A 22,558-nucleotide genomic window follows, 5' to 3' on the forward strand; every position below is an offset into this window, starting at 1 on the left:
CTTTACAGTAACAGTGAACTGGTCTGAAATCACCAGTAGTCTTTGGGCTCCTCCTCTGGTGGCTTCATGTAACTAGTGTTCAGGCACTGAGGGGTTTTTGTTCAGGTCGGCTGATGGTTTGTATCATTGTGTGTCTCTGGCACAGTAATACACAGCAGTGTCTCCAGGCTGCACATTCTGTCCCTTTAGAGTCACTGTTTTGCTGGAAGTGTCTAATTCGATACTGAACTTGTTCTTTAGTGAATCTTTATAGTATGAATATCCTGTAGATTTCTGTCCAATCCACTCCAGTCCTTTTCCTGCAGGCTGTCTGATCCAAGCTGTACCGTAGCTGCTGAGAGAATAAGAGACCTGGCAGCTGATGGTCAGAGGTTGACCTGGCTGCACAGTCACAGAGGCTGGCTGCGTCAACCGTTCACACTTCACATCTGTTAAAAGAAGAATGTTTTGTCATAAATCATTAAGTTGTCCTGCAAAAGAAAAAGTGGTGACTCTATGACAAATCCAGGGAGACTCACATGATCCAGCTGCCAACAGCAGCAGCACAGCTACAGGAAACATGGTTAATGGTGAATCTGACGTGCCGTCAACTCCCCTGTCAGTCTGTTAGGAAGTTTTTATAGTTGAGTAACAAGGAAGGTCTCTGAGTTTGCATAGAATCAAATATACGAATCATCAGTGATGGTGTCACTGGGGGTAATAGAATAGAATAGGCTGCTCAGTGTTATTAGATCAGCTCTGGGAAAACATGACAGGGAATCACCTCTGCTTACTATAAAATATGATGTATTTTGATCTCATTATTTACTCAATTTAACACATTGAAATCACATTGTAAGGCTGATTAAACCGTTAGCTTTGCTTTTACAGTAAACAATTAAGGCACATATGTATTGTTTTGACATTTCAGAAATGCAATGATTATTTGATTGGGACAAATTTACCATTATCAATGGGAATACAGATTCTAGGGCCATTGCTACCAGCAATCCCGTCCTTGTATAATACGAAGTGATAATTGTGTCTTCTGTGTTCTGGGGAGGAACTCAAACTGAGCATTGACCTACAGGCCAAGGTCCCTCTTCACCAGCCCTGTTTGTGATTCACTTGAGTTCAAGATGCAGCCAGGGGGAGGACTGTGTCCAGTTTGGGGGACTCAGAACTTCCTCTTTGCTATTTGCAGATGATATGGTTCTGTTCGCTTCATCAGATTGTGACCTGCATGTGTTCTAGGATGGATTGCAGCTGGGATGACGGTCAGCACCTTTAACTCTGAGGCCATGGTTCTCTGCTAGAAAACAACAGATTCATTCTTTGGGTTGGGACGGAGATTCTACACCAAATGAAGGAGTTTAATTATCTCTGGGTCTTGTTAATGAGTAAGGTAGAATTCAGCAGGAGACTGACTGTTTAGAGCAATGTTGGAGGCTGAAATAACTTCTCCTCATCAACTGCTGACTTATTTGCAACTTTTAGGACTCACTCCTGCAACATTTCCATACATGACTCTCTAGCATGTGTCAGAATGCGTGGAAGTGTTTAGCTGCCATGCCAGAAAAAGACAAACACGTGTATCATAAAGACTTGAACACGTTATTGTTATAAAAATATGTTTTTCATGTTATTGTAGCAACTTTCATCACATAACAAGGAACTCTTCTTCTCATTTGAATGTACTGTTTATCGTCATTGCAAAAACGTTTCACATCATGATGCCATAACTTATATAATAGAATATAAGTGTGTGCAGAAAGGGGATAAATGGATGGATAAAGCTCATTTACATGATTTGATCAAGTTCTGTAACATTCTTGGTTTTAAGACGTGGAGATTCTTCTGCTCTTGAGCAAGGTGGGTGATTTCTTGACATGTTATGCAGGAGGAATGAGTGAACTGAGGAAAAGAGTTCCTGCAGTTATAAAACCTTCATGAAACGGACTGATTCCTCTTTACAGTAACAGTGAACTGGTCTGAAGTCACCAGTAGTCTTTGGGCTCCTCCTCTGGTGGCTTCATGTAACTAGTGTTCAGGCACTGAGGGGTTTTTGTTCAGGTCGGCTGATGGTTTGTATCATTGTGTGTCTCTGGCACAGTAATACACAGCAGTGTCTCCAGGCTGCACGTTCTGTCCCTTTAGAGTCACTGTTTTGCTGGAAGTGTCTAATTCGATACTGAACTTGTTCTTTAGTGAATCTTTATAGTATGTGCTGTATCCACCACCACTGCTTCCAATCCACTCCAGTCCTTTTCCTGCAGGCTGTCTGATCCAAGCTGTGTAGTAGCTGCTGAGAGAATAAGAGACCTGGCAGCTGATGGTCAGAGGTTGACCTGGCTGCACAGTCACAGAGGCTGGCTGCGTCAACCGTTCACACTTCACATCTGTTAAAAGAAGAATGTTTTGTCATAAATCATTAAGTTGTCCTGCAAAAGAAAAAGTGGTGACTCTATGACAAATCCAGGGAGACTCACATGATCCAGCTGCCAACAGCAGCAGCACAGCTACAGGAAACATGGTTAATGGTGAATCTGACGTGCCGTCAACTCCCCTGTCAGTCTGTTGGGAAGTTTTTATAGTTGAGTAACAAGGAAGGTCTCTGAGTTTGCATAGAATCAAATATACGAATCATCAGTGATGGTGTCACTGGGGGTAATATAATAGAATAGGCTGCTCAGTGTTATTAGATCAGCTCTGGGAAAACATGTCAGGGAATCACCTCTGCTTACTATAAAATATGATGTATTTTGGTTTCATTATTTACTCAATTTTAACACATTGAAATCACATTGTAAGGCTGATTAAACCGTTAGCTTTGCTTTCACAGTAAACAGTTCACAATTGAAATCACACATTTGTTGACAGGGTGATGATCCAATCACAGGCTCTCAGAACAGATGAAATTATTAACTGTAAGCAATTGTGTTTGTTAGTGTCCACTGAAAAAACTGACTCTGTGTTAGTAACATATACATATTAGATAAACTGTCACATTTTCTACATAGTATTATTAATTAGATTTTGTGTTAGTTAGTGTATGTTCACTGTACGGCCGTCATTGTGACCCTTGTTTTAAAAAGTCTCTGTCAGTCATGTTTTTAAAAGAGGGACTTCAACATATTCACATTTCACTCATGAATTCTTAAACAGTGGGTGGTTGAGTTTGAAGGTTTATAGTTCACTATGAAGAGATTACCCTGCCTTTAAGCTCGTGCATGCTGGAAAACACTCCTGGATGTATAATATGTCCATGGATACGCCACAGTGCTGAAGACATTATTTGGAAAAGATGAAAATGAATGAATGGATGGGGGAAAGGATTTTTTGGATGATGAGTTTATATCACAAATGTGTGCCGAACATGAGCCTGGACGACAAAGACGAAGAGTGCAGAGGTGTGGAATTCACCAGAAATGGCTGACAGCAGCAGAAATGTGAGACATTTAGTTAAAGTCATCATGGTCGTTTGTTGAACGTCTGGTTGGTGGTTTGGTTTGTCATCAGTTTGAAGGGAGATTAATACAGATGGAGGAGGTCGTGATTTGCATTGACTCCTCCTCACAATGATGAAAATGTATCGATCAACTGAAGGGATTTTATCTCATTTATTATTTTACTCGTTTTAACTTTTGTTCATTATATTATGTTAGTTACAAAATATTTTATATGAATATATTTCCATGTGTGGGTGTGTTATATATATATATATATATATATATATATATATATATATATATATATATATATATAAGTTTGTCTCTGTTAGTTACAAATGAAAGTAAATTGTGGTTATTTGTCATCAATTGTAATTTTTTCTTCTCAAACATCACTGAAACTTTATTATCTTTATTAATCTTTACATCAGTTTTGTCAAAACAGAAAATCTTAGACTAACTAATGGATTTTGAGACAAATCAGAAAAAACAATTTCTTGTATTTTTTTAATTATTTCTCATAGACTAAAATTATACACAATGACATGTCAGTCAGTGTGATGTCAGAGTATTAAAGTGGTATAAATAGTTACTGTTAAATGACGTTATGACCCATGACTGATTCCTCTTTACAGTAACAGTGAACTGGTCTGAAATCACCAGTAGTCTTTGGGCTCCTCCTCTGGTGGCTTCATGTAACTAGTGTTCAGGCACTGAGGGGTTTTTGTTCAGGTCGGCTGATGGTTTGTATCATTGTGTGTCTCTGGCACAGTAATACACAGCAGTGTCTCCAGGCTGCACGTTCTGTCCCTTTAGAGTCACTGTGTTGCTGGAAGTGTCTAATTCGATACTGAACTTGTTCTTTAGTGAATCTTTATAGTATGAAGCTGTTGTATGTTTCATTCCAATCCACTCCAGTCCTTTTCCTGCAGGCTGTCTGATCCAAGCTGTGTAGTAGCCAAGAGAATAAGAGACCTGGCAGCTGATGGTCAGAGGTTGACCTGGCTGCACAGTCACAGAGGCTGGCTGTGTCAACCGTTCGCACTTCACATCTGTTAAAAGAAGAATGTTTTGTCATAAATCATTAAGTTGTCCTGCAAAAGAAAAAGTGGTGACTCTATGACAAATCCAGGGAGACTCACATGATCCAGCTGCCAACAGCAGCAGTTTTAACACATTGAAATCACATTGTAAGGCTGATTAAACCGTTAGCTTTGCTTTTACAGTAAACAATTAAAGTACATATGTATTGTTTTGACATTTCAGAAATGCAATGATTTTTGAGTTGGGCAAATTTACCATTATCAATGGGAATACAGATTCTAGGGTCATTGCTACGAGCAATCCCGTCCTTGTATAATATGAAGTGATAATTGTTTCTTCTGTGTTCTGGGGAGGAACTCAAACTGAGCATTGACCTACAGACCAAGGTCCCTCTTCACCAGCCCTGTTTGTGATTCACATGAGTTCAAGATGCAGCCAGGGGGAGGACTGTGTCCAGTTTGAGGGACTCAGAACTTCCTCTTTGCTATTTGCAGATGATATGGTTCTGTTGGCTTCATCAGATTGTGACCTGCATGTGTTCTGGGATGGATTGCAGCTGGGATGACGGTCAGCACCTTTAACTCTGAGGCCATGGTTCTCTGCTAGAAAACAACAGATTCATTCTTTGGGTTGGGACTGTGATGGAAATCTGGAAATACAAGAGGCTGGAAACACCAAAGTTATCTTTGTGTATTTTAATAGGGGCTTTCTGCAGAAAGGATCAACACAGAGAGTCACAGGGATCTCAGAGTGAAGATGGAGAACAGTCAAATGCATGGATCTTATATAGGAGGACTAAGGCTATCTCTCAGAACCAGTTCAGACTGGTTCTGTAGGCGCAGGTTGAGAGAGGAATCTAAACACAGACAACTGATTTACATATGTTTCCTTTGGAGATAAGCAGACATACATTCAGTTCTTTGGAGAGTAAATAAGTGGCTGAAGGGTCTGGCAGTTTTCAGGTCATACACAGTTCAGACCATAAAACAGCTCAGGTCATAAAGTATTTGGACAGTTTGTATATTTATGTAGATACAGGTCATAAATGTCTTTAGACAGGCCTGCAAAAACTTACTTTCCAACTACAAAATAGTTTTCAACCACACTTAGTTAATCTTTCGACTACAGGACGGAGATTCTACACCAAATGAAGGATTTTAATTATCTCTGGGTCTTGTTAATGAGTAAGGTAGAATTCAACAGGAGACTGATAGTTTAGAGCAATGTTGGAGGCTGAAATAACTTTTCCTCATCAACTGCTGACTTATTTGCAACTTTTAGGACTCACTCCTGCAACATTTCCATACATGACTCTCTAGCATGTGTCAGAATGCATGGAAGTGTTTAACTGCCACGCCAGGAAAAGAAAACACGTGTATCATAAAGACTTGAACACGTTATTGTTTTAAAAATATGTTTTTCATGTTATTGTAGCCACTTTCATCACTTAACAAGAAACTCTTCTTGTCATTAGAATGTACTGTTTATCGTCTAACATAGAAAACAAGTTTCACATCATGATGCCATAACTTATATAATAGAATATAAGTGTGTGCAGAAAGGGGATAAATGGATGGATAAAGCTCATTTACATGATTTGATCAAGTTCTGTAACATTCTTGGTTTTAAGACGTGGAGATTCTGCTGCTCTTGAGCAAGGTGGGTGATTTCTTGATATGTTATGCAAGAGGAATGAGAGAACTGATGAAAAGAGTTCCTGCAGTTATAAAACCTTCATGAAACGGACTGATTCCTCATTACAGTAACAGTGAACTGGTCTGAAATCACCAGAAGTCTTTGGGCTCCTCCTCTGGTGGCTTCATGTAACTAGTGTTCAGGCACTGAGGGGTTTTTGTTCAGGTCGGCTGATGGTTTGTATCATTGTGTGTCTCTGGCACAGTAATACACAGCAGTGTCTCCAGGCTGCACGTTCTGTCCCTTTAGAGTCACTGTGTTGCTGGAAGTGTCTAATTCGATACTGAACTTGTTCTTTAGTGAATCTTTATAGAGTGAAGATCCTGTATATTTCTGTCCAATCCACTCCAGTCCTTTTCCTGCAGGCTGTCTGATCCAAGCTGTCCAGTAGCTGCCAATAGAATAAGAGACCTGGCAGCTGATGGTCAGAGGTTGACCTGGCTGCACAGTCACAGAGGCTGGCTGCGTCAACCGTTCACACTTCACATCTGTTAAAAGAAGAATGTTTTGTCATAAATCATTAAGTTGTCCTGCAAAAGAAAAAGTGGTGACTCTATGACAAATCCAGGGAGACTCACATGATCCAGCTGCCAACAGCAGCAGCACAGCTACAGGAAACATGGTTAATGGTGAATCTGACGTGCCGTCAACTCCCCTGTCAGTCTGTTGGGAAGTTTTTATAGTTGAGTAACAAGGAAGGTCTCTGAGTTTGCATAGAATCAAATATACGAATCATCAGTGATGGTGTCACTGGGGGTAATAGAATAGAATAGGCTGCTCAGTGTTATTAGATCAGCTCTGGGAAAACATGACAGGGAATCACCTCTGCTTACTATAAAATATGATGTATTTTGATTTCATTATTTACTCAATTTGAACACATTGAAATCACATTGTAAGGCTGATTAAACTGTTAGCTTTGCTTTTACAGTAAACAATTAAGGCACATATGTATTGTTTTGACATTTCAGATTGTACCTGGTGAAACGTGATAATTTTTTGATTCTGACAAATTTACCATTATCAATGGGAATACAGATTCTTGTATAATATGAAGTGATAATTGTGTCTCCTGTGTTCTGGGGAGGAACTCAAACTGAGCATTGACCTACAGGCCAAGGTCCCTCTTCACCAGCCCTGTTTGTGATTCACATGAGTTCAAGATGCAGCCAGGGGGAGGACTGTGTCCAGTTTGGGGGACTCAGAACAGCCTCTTTGCTGTTTGCAGTTGATCTGGTTCTGTTGGCTTCATCAGATTGTGACCTGCATTTGTTCTGGGATGGATTGCAGCTGGGATGACGGTCAGCACCTTTAACTCTGAGGCCATGGTTCTCTGCTAGAATACAACAGATTCATTCTTTGGGTTGGGACTGTGATGGAAATCTGGAAATACAAGAGGCTGGAAACACCAAAGTTATCTATGTGTATTTTAATAGGGGCTTTCTGCAGAAAGGATCAACACAGAGAGTCACAGGGATTTCAGAGTGAAGATGGAGAACAGTCAAATGCATGGATCTTATATAGGAGGACTAAGGCTATCTCTCAGAACCAGTTCAGACTGGTTCTGTAGGCGCAGGTTGAGAGAGGAATCTAAACACAGACAACTGATTTACATATGTTTCCTTTGGAGATAAGCAGACATACATTCAGTTCTTTGGAGAGTAAATAAGTGGCTAAAGGGTCTGGCAGTTTTCAGGTCATACACAGTTCAGACCATGAAACAGCTCAGGTCATAAAGTATTTGGACAGTTTGTATATGTATGTAGATACAGGTCATAAAAGTCTTTAGACAGGGCTGCAAAAACATACTTTCCAACTACAAAATAGTTTTCAACCACACTTTGCTAATTTTTCTACTACAGGACGGAGATTCTACACCAAATGAAAGAGTTTAATTATCTCTGGGTCTTGATAATGAGTAATGTGGAATTCAGCAGGAGACTGACCGTTTAGAGCAATGTTGGAGGCTGAAATAACTTTTCCTCATCAACTGCTGACTTATTTGCAACTTTTAGGACTCACTCCTGCAACATTTCCATCCATGACTCTCTAGCATGTGTCAGAATGCATTGAAGTGTTTCGCTGCCACGCCAGGAAAAGAAAAACATGTGTTTCATAAAAACCTGAAAACGTTATTGTTATAAAAATATGTTTTTCATGTTATTGAAGCAACTTTCATCACATAACAAGGAACTCTTCTTGTTATTAGAATGTACTGTTTATGGTCTAACATCGTAAAAACAAATCACATCATGATACCATAACTTATATAATAGAATATAAGTGTTTGCAGAAAGGGGATAAATGGATGGATAAAGCTCATTTACATGATTTGATCAAGTTCTGTAACATTCTTGGTTTTAAGACGTGGAGATTCTGCTGCTCTTGAGCAAGGTGGGTGATTTCTTGACATGTTATGCAGGAGGAATGAGAGAACTGATGAAAAGAGTTCCTGCAGTTATAAAACCTTCATGAAACGGACTGATTCCTCTTTACAGTAACAGTGAACTGGTCTGAAATCACCAGTAGTCTTTGGGCTCCTCCTCTGGTGGCTTCATGTAACTAGTGTTCAGGCACTGAGGGGTTTTTGTTCAGGTCGGCTGATACTTTGTATCGTTGTGTGTCTCTGGCACAGTAATACACAGCAGTGTCTCCAGGCTGCACGTTCTGTCCCTTTAGAGTCACTGTTTTGCTGGAAGTGTCTAATTCGATACTGAACTTGTTCTTTAGTGAATCTTTATAGTATGTGCTGTATCCACCACCACTGCTTCCAATCCACTCCAGTCCTTTTCCTGCAGGCTGTCTGATCCAAGCTGTGTAGTGGCTGCTGAGAGAATAAGAGACCTGGCAGCTGATGGTCAGAGGTTGACCTGGCTGCACAGTCACAGAGGCTGGCTGCGTCAACCGTTCACACTTCACATCTGTTGAAAGAAGAATGTTTTGTCATAAATCATTAAGTTGTCCTGCAAAAGAAAAAGTGGTGACTCTATGACAAATCCAGGGAGACTCACATGATCCAGCTGCCAACAGCAGCAGCACAGCTACAGGAAACATGGTTAATGGTGAATCTGACGTGCCGTCAACTCCCCTGTCAGTCTGTTGGGAAGTTTTTATAGTTGAGTAACAAGGAAGGTCTCTGAGTTTGCATAGAATCAAATATACGAATCATCAGTGATGGTGTCACTGGGGGTAATAGAATAGAATAGGCTGCTCAGTGTTATTAGATCAGCTCTGGGAAAACATGACAGGGAATCACCTCTGCTTACTATAAAATATGATGTATTTTGATCTCATTATTTACTCAATTTTAACACATTGAAATCACATTGTAAGGCTGATTAAACCGTTAGCTTTGCTTTTACAGTAAACAATTAAGGCACATATGTATTGTTTTGACATTTCAGAAATGCAATGATTTTTGATTAGGACACATTTACCATTATCAATGTGAATACAGATTCTAGGGCCATTGCTACGAGCAATCCCGTCCAACATGGAAACAAATACTATTTGTTGTACCTTCACTCCTCTGCTGCTCAGCAAATACATTTCTGATTGAAAACAGCTCATCGCAGCAGGTTTATATTTGTGTGTTTAGTTGCACGATATGAAATATTGTTGGCACCAGGGAAATATCTTGGACTTTTCAAGAGGAGAGAACGTTTACCTCTGTTAGTTACCTCTAGCACAGATATCTGAGGGGCAACATTGTGCTCTGAGATGGTGCATGTATGTGTGCGGTCGTATTTAGATTTATTAAGTATTGTCATGAATAAAATATATGAGCTGCATTCAGGAACAAACAATTAACCACAAGCCAAGGCACAGTACGCTTTAATTCAATCAAGCCGCGACAAATTAAACACATTTATAGTTCACTTTTAGTTCACTGTTTCACTGATCATTTATAAAAATCAGTTCCCTAAATACCAGAAAAACCAAACACTGTTTCCTGCAATGGGACCCATGTCATCAGCAGTGGGTAAGACTCAAAACAACTTATATCCCAATCAACAAAATTATGCTTCTAGTTATAAGTTAGTACATTAACATTTTTCATTATACTGCTTTTTATGGTTTTTATACTATTTATTTGGGTTTTATTTGTATTTTTTTATGCTTTTATTTGTAAGAGACAGTGACGACAGACAGGAACTGGAGGAAAGTAGTGGATATACATTTGTGGTCATGTTGTGAGAGCCCTATAACCACTCAGCTATATATTGTTTTCATATAAAATCTAACGCCAACTGTCATTTATGTAGAAAGCCATGGTTTACACATATCTCTCAATCATATTAAGTCAAAGAAAAATCTCAGAGTTTAGGTTTCTTATTTAATGTGTCTTTAGTTTGTGATATTGACTCAGCAACCATCTTTTCTTCAGATCACAATGTTGAATAAAACTGTGCAATCATGAGCTTAGTTCAAAAAGCAGTATTCCTTTCATGAATACAAAATATATTCAGTGTTTTATTTTTTATGTTTAAAAAATAAATTGGAGGAATTTTTAGATATTGACACTTTTTATTGTAGCTTAGGACATGGGGGGGGGCTTCAACGATTTTCAGTGTTGGAAGAGGAGGATATTTAAACACTCAATGAGTGACACAGTGACAGATGCAATGCTTTGTGTACAGCTCTGTGGCTTCCTGTGTTACTGTGGCTCTCGAGCACAATAATAAACAGCAGAGTCTTCAGTCGTCAGGCTGCTCATGTGCAGATACACCTGGTCCATGTCGTTGTTTCTGGAAATTGTGAAGCGATTCTTGACAGATGCTGAATAATATTTATAGCCTCCTGACGGAGCAGAAATGAAGGCAACCCACTCCAGGCCTTTTCCTTCAGCTTGTCTGATACAGTTGATATCAGCAGAGTCATCAGATATCCCTGCATATGTACACATCAGTTTGTGGGATTCTCCGGGCCGCTTCACCGCCGGTTCAGATTCAGTCAGAGTCTGACTGCAAACACCTGAGGAGAAAATCAGTTTGGTTATAGGACAGAGCCGAACATGAGCCTGGACGACAAAGACGAAGAGTGCAGAGGTTTGGAATTCACCAGAAATGGCTGACAGCAGCAGAAATGTGAGACATTTAGTTAAAGTCATCATGGTCGTTTGTTGAACGTCTGGTTGGTGGTTTGGTTTGTCATCAGTTTGAAGGGAGATTAATACAGATGGAGGAGGTCATGATTTGCATTGACTCCTCCTCATAATGATGAAAGTGTATCGATCAACTGAAGGGATTTTATCTCATTCCTTATTTTACTCGTTTTAATTTTTTGTTCATTATATTATGATGTTAGTTACAAAATGTTTTGTATAAATATATTTACATGTTTGGGTGTGTTTTATATATATATATATATATATATGTATATGTAATTTTGTCTCTGTTAGTTACAAATGAAAGTAAATTATAGTTATTTGTCATCAATTGTAATTTTTTCTTCGCAAAAATCACTGAAACTTTATTATATTTATTCACTTTTAAGTCAGTTTTGTAAAAAAATTCATCTCAGAGTAACTAATGGATTTTTGAGACCATCAGAAAACACAATTTCTTGTATGTTTTTATTATTTATCATGTACTCAAATTAAACACACTGACATGTCAGTCACTGTGATGTCAGAGTATTAAAGTGGTATGAATAGTTACTGTTAAATGACGTTATGACCCATGTCTGATTCCTCTTTACAGTAACAGTGAACTGGTCTGAAATCACCAGTAGTCTTTGGGCTCCTCCTCTGGTGGCTTCATGTAACTAGTGTTCAGGCACTGAGGGGTTTTTGTTCAGGTCGGCTGATGGTTTGTATCATTGTGTGTCTCTGGCACAGTAATACACAGCAGTGTCTCCAAGCTGCACGTTCTGTCCCTTTAGAGTCACTGTTTTGCTGGAAGTGTCTAATTCGATACTGAACTTGTTCTTTAGTGAATCTTTATAGTATGAAGCTCCTGTAGATTTCATTCCAATCCACTCCAGTCCTTTTCCTGCAGGCTGTCTGATCCAAGCTGTGTTGTAGCTGCTGAGAGAATAAGAGACCTGGCAGCTGATGGTCAGAGGTTGACCTGGCTGCACAGTCACAGAGGCTGGCTGCGTCAACCGTTCACACTTCACATCTGTTAAAAGAAGAATGTTTTGTCATAAATCATGAAGTTGTCCTGCAAAAGAAAAAGTGGTGACTCTCTGACAAATCCAGGGAGACTCACATGATCCAGCTGCCAACAGCAGCAGCACAGCTACAGGAAACATGGTTAATGGTGAATCTGACGTGCCGTCAACTCCCCTGTCAGTCTGTTGGGAAGTTTTTATAGTTGAGTAACAAGGAAGGTCTCTGAGTTTGCATAGAATCAAATATACGAATCATTAGTGATGGTGTCACTGGGGGTAATAGAATAGAATAGGCTGCTCAGTGTTATTAGATCAGCTCTGGGAAAACATGAGAGGGAATCACCTCTGCTTACTATAAAATATGATGTATTTGGATCTCATTATTTACTCAATTTTAACACATTGAAATCACATTGTAAGGTTGATTAAACCGTTAGCTTTGCTTTTACAGTAAACAATTAAGGCACATATGTATTGTTTTGACATTTCAGAAATGCAATGATTTTTGATTTGGGCAAATTTACCATTATCAATGGGAATACAGATTCTAGGGCCATTGCTACGAGCAATCCCGTCCTTGTATAATATGAAGTGATAATTGTGTCTTCTGTGTTCTGGGGAGGAACTCAAACTGAGCATTGACCTACAGGCCAAGGTCCCTCTTCACCAGCCCTGTTTGTGATTCACATGAGTTCAAGATGCAGCCAGGGGGAGGACTGTGTCCAGTTTGGGGGACTCAGAACTTCCTCTTTGCTATTTGCAGATGATATGGTTCTGTTGGCTTCATCAGATTGTGACCTGCATGTGTTCTGGGATGGATTGCAGCTGGGATGACGGTCAGCACCTTTAACTCTGAGGCCATGGTTCTCTGCTAGAATACAACAGATTCATTCTTTGGGTTGGGACGGAGATTCTACACCAAATGAAAGAGTTTAATTATCTCTGGGTCTTGTTAATGAGTAAGGTAGAATTCAGCAGGTGACTGACCGTTTAGAACAATGTTGAGGCTGAAATATCTTCTCCTCATCAACTGCTAAGTTATTTGCAACTTTTAGGACTAATTTCTGCAACATTTCCATACATGACTGTCATATATTTAAGCAGCAGTGATGTTGAAGATGATGATGAAGGAATCTCCGCGGACACCGTTCTTGCTGGTATAATAAGGTTTATTTCACAGAAGTTACAGGTCAGGACAGGTACCTAGGTATACCTGGAAACGTTCTCGGCCAATGCAGAAGTCTACCTCGCCGGTGCCGGACAAGCCTTCATATAGGGAAGTTGTATCCGCCCAGGAAATAAGATAAAATGACGTCATACATGGGGGCCTCTAATTCAAAACATGCTTCCTACTTAAAGATGGAAATCCCTCTATCTACTTCCTACTTGAAGATGGAAATCCCTCTATCTAACATGTCAATGAGAGTTTCTCCATGTCAAAGAGAACTTAACGAGTATCATATCGAATAATAATTAGATTCATCTGAGAGTCAGGAAACGAGGGGCCCCCTAATCATGAACATGTCATTAACGAGGGGCCCCCTAACCATGAACATGTCATTAACGAGGGGCCCCCTAACCATGAACATGTCATTAACGAGGGGCCCCCTAATCATGAACATGTCATTAACAATCTATGTTAGCTGAATATACCACATGACTCTCTAACATGTGTCAGAATGCATTGAAGTGTTTAGCTGCCACGCCAGAAGATGAAAAACACGTGTTTCATAAAGACTTGAAAACGTTATTGTTATAAAAATATGTTTTTCATGTTATTGTAGCAACTTTCATCACATAACAAGGAACTCTTCTTGTCATTTGAATGTACTGTTTATCGTCATTGCAAAAACGATTCACATCATGATGCCATAACATATATAATAGAATATAAGTGTTTGCAGAAAGGGGATAAATGGATGAATAAAGCTCATTTACATGATTTGATCAAGTTCTGCAACATTCTTGGTTTTAAGACGTGGAGATTCTGCTGCTCTTGAGCAAGGTGGGTGATTTCTTGACATGTTATGCAGGAGGAATGAGTGAACTGATGAAAAGAGTTCCTGCAGTTATAAAACCTTCATGAAACGGACTGATTCCTCTTTACAGTAACAGTGAACTGGTCTGAAATCACCAGTAGTCTTTGGGCTCCTCCTCTGGTGGCTTCATGTAACTAGTGTTCAGGCACTGAGGGGTTTTTGTTCAGGTCGGCTGATGGTTTGTATCATTGTGTGTCTCTGGCACAGTAATACACAGCAGTGTCTCCAGGCTGCACGTTCTGTCCCTTTAGAGTCACTGTGTTGCTGGAAGTGTCTAATTCGATACTGAACTTGTTCTTTAATGAATCTTTATAGCCTGAATCTCCTGTATATTTCCACCCAATCCACTCCAGTCCTTTTCCTGCAGGCTGTCTGATCCAAGCTGTGTAGTAGCTGCTGACAGAATAAGAGACCTGGCAGCTGATGGTCAGAGGTTGACCTGGCTGCACAGTCACAGAGGCTGGCTGCGTCAACCGTTCACACTTCACATCTGTTAAAAGAAGAATGTTTTGTCATAAATCATTAAGTTGTCCTGCAAAAGAAAAAGTGGTGACTCTATGACAAATCCAGGGAGACTCACATGATCCAGCTGCCAACAGCAGCAGCACAGCTACAGGAAACATGGTTAATGGTGAATCTGACGTGCCGTCAACTCCCCTGTCAATCTGTTGGGAAGTTTTTATAGTTGAGTAACAAGGAAGGTCTCTGAGTTTGCATAGAATCAAATATACGAATCATCAGTGATGGTGTCACTGGGGGTAATAGAATAGAATAGGCTGCTCAGTGTTATTAGATCAGCTCTGGGAAAACATGACAGGGAATCACCTCTGCTTACTATAAAATATGATGTATTTTGATCTCATTATTTACTAAATTTTAACACGTTGAAATCACATTGTCAGGCTGATTAAACCGTTAGCTTTGCTTTTACAGTAAACAATTAAGGCCCATATGTTTTGTTTTGACATTTCAGAATTGCAATGATTTTTGATTTGGACAAATTTACCATTATCAATGGGAATACAGATTCTAGGGCCATTGCTACGAGCAATCCCGTCCAACATAGAAACAAATACCATTTGTTGTACCTTCACTCCTCTGCTGCTCAGCAAATACATTTCTGAGTGAAAACAGCTCATCGCAGCAGGTATATATTTGTGTGTTTAGTTGCACAATATGAAATATTGTGGGCACCAGGGAAATATCTTGGACTTTTCAAGAGGAAAGAACGTTTACCTCTGTTAGTTACCTCTAGCACAGATATCTGAGGGGCAACATTGTGCTCTGAGATGGTGCATGTATGTGTGCGGTCGTATTTAGATTTATTAAGTATTGTCATGAATAAAATATATGAGCTGCATTCAGGAACAAACAATTAACCACAAGCCAAGGCACCGTATGCTTTAATTCAATCAAGCCGCGACAAATTAAACACATTTATAGTTCACTTTTAGTTCACTGTTTCACTGATCATTCATAAAAATCAGTTCACTAAATACCAGAAAAACCAAACACTGTTTCCTGCAATGGGACCCATGTCATCAGCAGTGGGTAAGATTCAAAACAACTTAAATCCCAATCAACAAAATTATACTTCTAGTTATAAGTTAGTACATTCAAATGTTTCATTATACGGCTTTTAACAGTTTTTACATTATTTTATTCTGGGGTTTTTTTGTATTTTTGTATTCTTTTATTTGTAAGAGACAGTGACTACAGACAGGAACTGGAGGAAAGTAGCGGATATACATTTGTGGTCATGTTGTGAGAGCCCTATAACCACTCAGCTATGTATTGTTTTCATGTAAAATCTAACGCCAACTGTCATTTATGCAGAAAGCCATGGTTTACACATATCTCTCAATCTGATGAAGTCAAAGACAAATCTCAGAGTTTAGGTTCCTTATTTTATTTGTCTTTATTTTGTGATATTGACTCAGCAACCATCTTTACTTCAGATCACAATGTTGAATAAAACTGTGCAATCATGAGCTTAGTTTAAAAAGCAGTATTCCTTTCATAAATCCAAATATATTCAGTGTTTTTTTATTTGTTTAAAATATCAATTGGAGGAATTTTTAGATATTGATACTTTTTATTGTAGCTTTGGACATGGGGGGGGGCTTCAACGATTTTCAGTGTTGGAAGAGGAGGATATTTAAACACTCAATGAGTGACACAGGGACAGATGCAATGCTTTGTGTACAGCTCTGTGGCTTCCTGTGTTACTGTGGATCTCGAGCACAATAATAAACAGCAGAGTCTTCAGTTGTCAGGCTGCTCATGTGCAGATACACCTGGTCCATGTTGTTGTTTCTGGAAATTGTGAAGCGATTCTTGACAGATGCTAAATAATATTTAGAGCCTCCTGACGGAGCAGAAATGAAGGCAACCCACTCCAGGCCTTTTCCTTCAGCTTGTCTGATCCAGCTGATAAAAGCAGAGTCACCAGATATCCCTGCATATGTACACGTCAGTTTGTGGGATTCTCCGGGCCGCTTCACCGCCGGTTCAGATTCAGTCAGAGTCCGACTGCAAACACCTGAGGAGAAAATCAGTTTGGTTATAGGACAGAGCCGAACATGAGCCTGGACGACAAAGACGAAGAGTGCAGAGGTTTGGAATTCACCAGAAATGGCTGACAGCAGCAGAAATGTGAGACATTTAGTTAAAGTCATCATGGTCGTTTGTTGAACGTCTGGTTGGTGGTTTGGTTTGTCATCAGTTTGAAGGGAGATTAATACAGATGGAGGAGGTCATGATTTGCATTGACTCCTCCTCATAATGATGAAAATGTATCGATCAACTGAAGGGATTTTATCTCATTTCCTATTTTACTCGTTTTAATTTTTTGTTCATTATATTATGATGTTAGTTTCAAAATGTTTTGTATGAATATATTTACATGTTTGGGTGTGTTTTATATATATATATATATATATGTATATGTAATTTTGTCTCTGTTAGTTACAAATGAAAGTAAATTATAGTTATTTGTCATCAATTGTAATTTTTTCTTCGCAAAAATCACTGAAACTTTATTATGTTTATTAACGTTTATGTCAGTTTTGTAAAAAAATTCATCTCAGAGTAACTAATGGATTTTTGAGACCATCAGAAAACACAATTTCTTGTATGTTTTTTAGTATTTATCATGTACTCAAATTAAACACACTGACATGTCAGTCAATGTGATGTCAGAGTATTAAAGTGGTATAAATAGTTACTGTTAAATGACGTTATGACCCATGTCTGATTCCTCTTTACAGTAACAGTGAACTGGTCTGAAATCACCAGTAGTCTTTGGGCTCCTCCTCTGGTGGCTTCATGTAACTAGTGTTCAGGCACTGAGGGGTTTTTGTTCAGATCGGCTGATGGTTTGTATCATTGTGTGTCTCTGGCACAGTAATACACAGCAGTGTCTCCAGGCTGCACGTTCTGTCCCTTTAGAGTCACTGTTTTGCTGGAAGTGTCTAATTCGATACTGAACTTGTTCTTTAGTGAATCTTTATAGTATGTGGTCCATCCAGCCCTGCTTCCAATCCACTCCAGTCCTTTTCCTGCAGGCTGTCTGATCCAATGTGTGCGGTAGCTGCTGAGAGAATAAGAGACCTGGCAGCTGATGGTCAGAGGTTGACCTGGCTGCACAGTCACAGAGGCTGGCTGCGTCAACCGTTCACACTTCACATCTGTTAAAAGAAGAATGTTTTGTCATAAATCATGAAGTTTTCCTGCAAAAGAAAAAGTGGTGACTCTATGACAAATCCAGGGAGACTCACATGATCCAGCTGCCAACAGCAGCAGCACAGCTACAGGAAACATGGTTAATGGTGAATCTGACGTGCCGTCAACTCCCCTGTCAGTCTGTTGGGAAGTTTTTATAGTTGAGTAACAAGGAAGGTCTCTGAGTTTGCATAGAATCAAATATACGAATCATCAGAGATGGTGTCACTGGGGGTAATAGAATAGAATAGGCTGCTCAGTGTTATTAGATCAGCTCTGGGAAAACATGACAGGGAATCACCTCTGCTTACTATAAAATATGTTGTATTTTGATCTCATTATTTATTCAATTTTAACACATTGAAATCACATTGTAAGGCTGATTAAACCGTTTACAGTAAATAATTAAGGCACATATGTATTGTTTTGACCTTTCAGAAATGCAATGATTTTTGATAAGGAGATATTTACCATTATCAATGGGAATACAGATTCTAGGGCCATTGCTACGAGCAATCCCGTCCAACATGGAAACAAATACCATTTGTTGTACCTTCACTCCTCTGCTGCTCAGCAAATACATTTCTGAGTGAAAACAGCTCATCGCAGCAGGTTTATATTTGTGTGTTTAGTTGCATGATATGAAATATTGTGGGCACCAGGGAAATATCTTGGACTTTTCAAGAGGAGAGAACGTTTACCTCTGTTAGTTACCTCTAGCACAGATATCTGAGGGGCAACATTGTGCTCTGAGATGGTGCATGTATGTGTGCGGTCATATTTAGATTTATTAAGTATTGTCATGAATAAAATATATGAGCTGCATTCAGGAAAAAACAATTAACCACAAGCCAAGGCACGGTACGCTTTAATTCAATCAAGCCGCGAAAAATTAAACACATTTATAGTTCACTTTTAGTTCACTGTTTCACTGATCGTTTATAAAAATCAGTTCCCTAAATACCAGAAAAACCAAACACTGTTTCCTGCAATGGGACCCATGTCATCAGCAGTGGGTAAGATTCAAAACAACTTAAATCCCAATCAACAAAATTATACTTCTAGTTATAAGTTAGTACATTAAAATGTTTCATTATACAGATTTTTACAGTTTTTACACTATTTTATTCGGGGTTCTTTTGTATTTTTTATGCTTTTATTTGTAAGAGACAGTGACGACAGACAGCAACTGGAGGAAAGTAGTGGATATACATTTGTGGTCATGTTGTGAGAGCCCTATAACCACTCAGCTATATTGTTTTCATGTAAAATCTAACGCCAACTGTCATTTATGTAGAAAGCCATGGTTTACACATATCTCTCAATCTGATGGGGGAACTTCAACGATTTTCAGTGTTGGAACAGGAGGATATTTAAACACTCAATGAGTGACACAGGGACAGATGCAATGCTTTGTGTACAGCTCTGTGGCTTCCTGTGTTACTGTGGATCTCGAGCACAATAATAAACAGCAGAGTCTTCAGTTGTCAGGCTGCTCATGTGCAGATACACCTGGTCCATGTCGTTGTTTCTGGAAATTGTGAAGCGATTCTTGACAGATGCTGAATAATATTTAGAGCTGCCTGACGGAGCAGAAATGTGGGCAACCCACTCCAGGCCTTTTCCTTCAGCTTGTCTGATCCAGTTGATATAAGCAGAGTCATCAGATATCCCTGCATATGTACACGTCAGTTTGTGGGATTCTCCGGGCCGCTTCACCGCCGGTTCAGATTCAGTCAGAGTCTGACTGCAAACACCTGAGGAGAAAATCAGTTTGGTTATAGGACAGAGCCGAACATGAGCCTGGACGACAAAGACGAAGAGTGCAGAGGTTTGGAATTCACCAGAAATGGCTGACAGCAGCAGAAATGTGAGACATTTAGTTAAAGTCATCATGGTCGTTTGTTGAACGTCTGGTTGGTGGTTTGGTTTGTCATCAGTTTGAAGGGAGATTAATACAGATGGAGGAGGTCATGATTTGCATTGACTCCTCCTCACAATGATGAAAATGTATCGATCAACTGAAGGGATTTTATCTCATTTATTATTTTACTCGTTTTAACTTTTTGTTCATTATATTATAATGTTAGTTACAAAATGATTTATATAAATATATTTACATGTGTGGGTGTGTTTTATATATATATAAATATATATATATAATTTTGTCTAAGTTAGTTACAAATGAAAGTAAATTATGGTAATTTTTACTTCTCAAACATCACTGAAACTTTATTAACTTTATTAATCTTTATATCAGTTTTGTAAAAACTAAAAATCTTAGAGAAACTAATTGATTTTGAGACAAATCAGAAAACTAAATTCCTTGTATGTTTTTATTATTTATCATAAACTAAAATCATACACACTGACATGTCAGTCACTGTGATGTCAGAGTATTAAAAGTGGTATAAATAGTTACAGTTAAATGACGTTATGACCCATGTCTGATTCCTCTTTACAGTAACAGTGAACTGGTCTGAAATCACCAGTAGTCTTTGGGCTCCTCCTCTGGTGGCTTCATGTAACTAGTGTTCAGGCACTGAGGGGTTTTTGTTCAGGTCGGCTGATGGTTTGTATCATTGTGTTTCTCTGGCACAGTAATACACAGCAGTGTCTCCAGGCTGCACGTTCTGTCCCTTTAGAGTCACTGTGTTGCTGGAAGTGTCTAATTCGATACTGAACTTGTTCTTTAGTGAATCTTTATAGTATGAAGCTGCTGTATGTTTCATCCCAATCCACTCCAGTCCTTTTCCTGCAGGCTGTCTGATCCAAGCTGTGTAGTAGCTGCGGAGAGAATAAGAGACCTGGCAGCTGATGGTCAGAGGTTGACCTGGCTGCACAGTCACAGAGGCTGGCTGCGTCAACCGTTCACACTTCACATCTGTTAAAAGAAGAATGTTTTGTCATGAATCATTAAGTTGTCCTGCAAAAGAAAAAGTCGTGACTCTCTGACAAATCTAGGGAGACTCACATGATCCAGCTGCCAACAGCAGCAGCACAGCTACAGGAAACATGGTTAATGGTGAATCTGACGTGCAGTCAACTCCCCTGTCAGTCTGTTGGGAAGTTTTTATAGTTGAGTAACAAGGAAGGTCTCTGAGTTTGCATAGAATCAAATATACGAATCATCAGTGATGGTGTCACTGGGGGTAATAGAATAGAATAGGCTGCTCAGTGTTATTAGATCATCTCTGGGAAAACATGACAGGGAATCACCTCTGCTTACTATAAAATATGATGTATTTTGATCTCATTATTTACTCAATTTGAACACGTTAAAATCACATTGTAAGGATGATTACACCATTAGCTTTGCTTTTACAGTAAACAATTAAGGCGCATATGTATTGTTTTTACATTTCAGATTGTACCTGGTGAAACGTGATAATTTTTTGATTCTGACAAATTTACCATTATCAATGGGAATACAGATTCTAGGGCCATTGCTACGAGCAATCCCGTCCTTGTATAATATGAAGTGATAATTGTGTCTTCTGTGTTCTGGGGAGGAACTCAAACTGAGCATTGACCTACAGGCCAAGGTCCCTCTTCACCAGCCCTGTTTGTGATTCACATGAGTTCAAGATGCAGCCAGGGGGAGGACTGTGTCCAGTTTGGGGGACTCAGAACTTCCTCTTTGCTATTTGCAGATGATATGGTTCTGTTGGCTTCATCAGATTGTGACCTGCATGTGTTCTGGGATGGATTGCAGCTGGGATGACGGTCAGCACCTTTAACTCTGAGGCCATGGTTCTCTGCTAGAAAACAACAGATTCATTCTTTGGGTTGGGACTATGATGGAAATCTGGAAATACAAGAGGCTGGAAACACCAAAGTTATCTATGTGTATTTTAATAGGGGCTTTCTGCAGAAATGATCAACACAGGGAGTCACAGGGATCTCAGAGTGAAGATGGAGAACAGTCAAATGCATGGATATTATATAGGATGACTAAGGCTATCTCTCAGAATCAGTTCAGACTGGTTCTATAGGCGCAGGTTGAGAGAGGAATCTAAACACAGACAACTGATTTACATATGTTTCCTTTGGAGATAAGCAGACATACATTCAGTTCTTTGGAGAGTAAATAAGTGGCTGAAGGGTCTGGCAGTTTTCAGGTCATACACAGTTCAGACCATAAAACAGCTCAGGTCATAAAGTATTTGGACAGTTTGTATATTTATGTAGATACAGGTCATAAAAGTCTTTAGACAGGGCTGCAAAAACGTACTTTCCAACTACAAAATAGTTTTCAACAACACTTTGCTAATTTTTCTACTACAGGACGGAGATTCTACACCAAATGAAGGAGTTTAATTATCTCTAGGTCTTTTTAATGAGGAAGGTAGAATTCAGCAGGAGACTGACCGTTTAGAGCAATGTTGGAGGCTGAAATAACTTTTCCTCATCAACTGCTAAGTTATTTGCAACTTTTAGGACTAATTTCGGCAACATTTCCATACATGACTGTCGTATATTTAAGCAGCAGTGATGTTGAAGATGATGATGAAG

The 22,558-nt window shown here is 39.3% G+C and overlaps 1 protein-coding gene, 1 long non-coding RNA gene and 1 gene segment (V, D, J or C); 2 read left to right on the top strand and 1 right to left on the bottom strand.

The window, feature by feature from the left end:
* Positions 1-2,070: 2,070 nt before the first annotated feature.
* Positions 2,071-2,511, bottom strand: LOC117766784. The segment is given in 2 exon segments: positions 2,071-2,378; positions 2,469-2,511. Coding segments are annotated over 2 exon segments (351 nt in total).
* A 1,759-nt stretch (positions 2,512-4,270) lies between these two features.
* Positions 4,271-6,764, top strand: LOC117766798. The gene is made up of 3 exons (XR_004614750.1): positions 4,271-4,382; positions 6,132-6,135; positions 6,755-6,764. It is a non-coding gene; the product is annotated as an uncharacterized LOC117766798 (long non-coding RNA).
* Positions 6,765-21,608: 14,844 nt separating this feature from the next.
* Positions 21,609-22,558, top strand: part of sez6l2 (seizure related 6 homolog (mouse)-like 2) — a 141,193-nt gene continuing 140,243 nt past the window's right edge. The window contains exon 1 of the mRNA XM_034594045.1: positions 21,609-21,769. The gene's annotated coding sequence lies outside the window, so the exon portion shown is untranslated. The remainder of the gene's footprint in view (positions 21,770-22,558) is intronic.

Source organism: Hippoglossus hippoglossus, chromosome 8, assembly GCF_009819705.1.
Source record: "Hippoglossus hippoglossus isolate fHipHip1 chromosome 8, fHipHip1.pri, whole genome shotgun sequence".
In the NCBI taxonomy this organism is placed as follows: domain Eukaryota; kingdom Metazoa; phylum Chordata; class Actinopteri; order Pleuronectiformes; family Pleuronectidae; genus Hippoglossus; species Hippoglossus hippoglossus.